Source organism: Hippopotamus amphibius, chromosome 7 (assembly GCF_030028045.1).
Source record: "Hippopotamus amphibius kiboko isolate mHipAmp2 chromosome 7, mHipAmp2.hap2, whole genome shotgun sequence".
Taxonomy (NCBI): Eukaryota; Metazoa; Chordata; class Mammalia; order Artiodactyla; family Hippopotamidae; genus Hippopotamus; species Hippopotamus amphibius.
In genome coordinates, this window is record NC_080192.1 from 133,654,028 (window position 1) to 133,657,850 (window position 3,823).

The 3,823-nt window shown below is 57.3% G+C and overlaps 1 protein-coding gene across 1 annotated transcript; it reads right to left on the reverse strand.

Moving 5' to 3' along the window:
- Positions 1–986: 986 nt before the first annotated feature.
- Positions 987–3,408, reverse strand: RHOB (ras homolog family member B). Its single transcript, XM_057743222.1, has one exon. It carries the CDS (start codon positions 3,030–3,032, stop codon positions 2,442–2,444), a length of 591 nt encoding a protein of 196 aa, XP_057599205.1. The 5' UTR covers positions 3,033–3,408; the 3' UTR covers positions 987–2,441.
- Positions 3,409–3,823: the final 415 nt, after the last annotated feature.

Genomic DNA, 3,823 nt, shown 5'->3' on the forward strand with positions numbered 1-3,823 from the left:
GAGGCCTTAAGTTTTAAAGCAAAGGGATTCAAAAGGGGCCTTCTCTGCTTCTGCCTGCGGGAAGGGGGGTGGGGGTGGGGGCGGGGGCCAGAGGGGCTGCGGGCAGCTAAGGACTAGAAGCCCAGAAAGTGTTGATTCCAAAAACAAAAATCCCATGTCTTAGGTAGTCGGGAGAGGGTGACAGTATCTGCTGCCTTTCCTAGAAGCTGCTGAGGTGGGCAGATTTGAGCCATCATACCCGTAGCAGGATTTTAATGTGGTCTCTGATGATAACTCTGCCTGTCTCTTTCTGAGACCCACTGCAGCAAGCTAAGTATCTGATATTAGAGCTCATCATGATTATTTCTCGAAGCATGGCTGCTCCAACTTTAAATAACAGCCACCCCAAACCTCCAGTGTTCTGTCCATACTGTGGCCACTCTTGGTACTTAGAATAAAGCATTCTAGGCTCTATAGACATTCCGATGAAAGCTCAGTGATGTTCCACAGAAGACTCAGCTTACGATTTGGGCTCCCCCCGCCCTCACTTCCACCCAGGAGCTCAGGCCAGAGATAACAACCTACAATCGAAGGGGGGGTTGTGTAGCCCCTTGAGGATCCGAAGGGAACCCAAGAATCAGTCTTTTAGACAGACAGGCTGGCCCCACACCCGTGATTAAGAAAAAAAATGTTATCTAAATTTCATATGCACAAATGACAACTTTCAGTTTCAAAGACAGACACAAGGGTTTAAGACATACACACACACACGTTAGGTCAAAGGTTTTGGCATTGGGTGCCTGGGTAACGTCTGGGACTGGGCAGGAGCAACCTGGTCTCCCGTGGCCACCCAACCCCCACACATCCTCCAAGGGATTTCACCCCCATGTCCTACAAACACTGTGAGGAAAATGGAGTTGGTGGGACCTCCGTTAGCAGAATTCTTCCCTTGCCCCCAAACTCACAAGCATATTGTTACACATTATTAAACCACAGGAGCCATTTTATAAATGTCATCATCATAGTCTTTTAATATTTTACATAAAAAAACTGTATACACAGCTTATAGAACTTTTATGTAAACATCATAAGCTCACCACTTTCTCTTTTGTCAGTTTATTTAAAAAATAAAAAACAAGACAACAATTTAGTAGAAGTACCACTGGATGGGGAAGGGAGGGGGAGAAAGGAGACACTAGGGGCAGGTTTATTCTCTGTACAGAGATGCAGAGAAAATTTCATACAGCTCTAGAGACTGCCTTGTGGGGGGAAAAAAGGTTTTTAGATAGGCCCTAATACTTGTGACTGCCCTTTTTCAAAAGAGTGTGCTTACGTGCACAAATAGAATCGCAAAACAGAACAGCGTTGCCACTTTTTTCAAAAGAAAATAAAATTAGTGGTTTCTTTTTCTTCCCCTTGTTTCTTAAAAGTCATTTTTTTAAAAACATCAGAAGTAGATGAGGTTACAGCGTACAAGTGTGGTCAGAATGCTACTGTCTTATGCAAATGACAAGTGCATTAAATGTCAAACAATGAAACAATTGTGCAAAGAATTCTTTCCAAAAAAAAAAAAAAACCCCAAGTTTTAGCGCTTAAATAAATCAAACAACATCAGTTTCTTGGACTGAACAATTTTCACTTGTAGGACAGGCACAAAGTTCGCTTATGGCAAAAAACAAGCTGCAGCACTTTCCCTCCTCCTGCCCGTGGCTGGTGAGGGGTTCGCCGGGGGGGGGGGCTGGCCCGCAGGAGACAAGAGTCTGGAAGCTGTGTCCTCTCAGCCCCCAAGTCGGCTGCAAATGTCTTCCCCAGGGGTTGGAAAGATAACCAAGTCTTGTTCGTGCTTGGATGGACGCCTGACCCAGGCTGGGCCGGAGCTGTTCTAGCGCCCTGTCACTCCACCCACCACCACCACCATTAAATAACACCATCCTACCTCCGAAAATAAAATTATATCTATATTTATATAACACCCCATCCTCCCCAGCCCTCCCCTCCCGCAGTTCCCGAGGTCTATGTTACAGACAGGGGATAGCAGGCGCTCGCTGGTTACGGACGAACATCTGATGGGGCGCGGCCGCACCCCGGCGCCAAGCTCGTCTCGGGGGAGCAGAGGCGGGCGTGGGGTGAAAACCGGGCGGCGGGGAGTCGACCATACACACAGCCACACACTCTGAAGAGGCTTGACTCTTCAGAAAAGGGTGGTCAGGGGACCCTTGGCACTCAGCGGGGCGGCCAGGCCTGTGCAACACAGCCGGACGCACAGACACTTGGAAAGGGGGCGCCCGGTGCCCACGCCGATTCCCGGCGCCAGAGCCTGAGCCGCCTGGGGCTGAAGGCAGACGCCAGGCAGTCCGGTGGGGTCCTTGGAGGGCGCGCGTCTCCCCTTCTCCGGGCTCTTGGGGGTCCGGGCCCGGGAGGGGGAGCCGTGCCGGCAGGGGCAGGCGGGGCGGGCGCGGCCCTCATAGCACCTTGCAGCAGTTGATGCAGCCGTTCTGGGAGCCGTAGCGCTTCTGCAGCGCGGCGCGCGTGGCCGTCTCGAAGACCTCGCGCACGCCCTCCTTGGTCTTGGCCGAGCACTCGAGGTAGTCGTAGGCTTGGATGCGCACGGCCATGGCGCGGCCGTCATCCGTGCGCACCGGTTCCTGCTTCATGCGGGCCAGCTCTGTGCGGACGTGCTCGTCGCTGCGCAGGTCTTTCTTGTTGGCCACCAGGATGATGGGCACGTTGGGGCAGAAGTGCTTCACCTCGGGCACCCACTTCTCGGGGATGTTCTCCAGCGAATCCGGGCTGTCCACCGAGAAGCACATGAGGATCACGTCGGTGTCCGGGTAGGAGAGCGGCCGCAGGCGGTCGTAGTCCTCCTGGCCCGCCGTGTCCCACAGCGCCAGCTCCACCTGCTTGCCGTCCACCTCGATGTCGGCCACATAGTTCTCGAAGACGGTGGGCACGTACACCTCGGGGAACTCGTCCTTACTGAACACGATCAGCAGGCACGTCTTGCCGCACGCGCCGTCGCCCACCACCACCAGCTTCTTGCGGATGGCCGCCATGAGCGGGCCGGGCCCGGGCAGCAGGAGGGGGCCCGCGAACGCCTCGCCGCCGTCCCGCTCGCCGCTCACTGCTCACCTCGGGCTGCGCGCTGGGGACAAGGGTTGCTAGCTGCACCCAGGCCCCGGGGTGGCGCGCTCTGTCGCTGTGCTCGGGCTGCCGCGGCGGGGGCGGTGGGGGCGCGGGGGCATAGGGCGCACCGTGCGTCTCCGCGCTGCTCGGGAGCGGTGGCCGCTCTCCTCGCCCCGGGCCCGGGGTCGGCGCCTTTGTGCGCAAACGGCGGCGAGAGCGGCGGACCCGGCCTAGCTCCCTCCCGGGTCTCTCTAGGCCTCGGCAAAGCTACAGCGAAACACAGGAGCGCAGCCGGACTGCGGTGGCAGATGCGGGCTGCGGCCCCAGCGCCTGCTATTTAAAGGGTTCGGCGACTTTCTTAATATAGCTGCCCAATGGGAAGCAAGCCGACTGAGCTCATCGCTGCGGAGCTTGGCTCTGATTGGGCGTCCGCTGCAGCCCAGGGGCGGGGCCGGGAGAGGTTGATTGACGGCCCAGGCCGCCGGGCTGGGAGAGGCGGCGGCTGGAGAGTCTGCGCCGCGGGTGGGGGAGTCTGCGCCGCCGGCCGGGGAGTCTGCGCCGCGGCCTGGGGAGTCCCACCTTCGCCGCAGCTTGTGCGTGCGGGGCAGGAGGGCTGGAGCTGGCTGCCCGGAGGCCGCGGGGCCTGGACGAGCGGTTCCGAGAGCGGGGGCACTTTGTGGGGCGTTGATGACTCCCGCCCCAGCCCCACTCAAAATTGCCC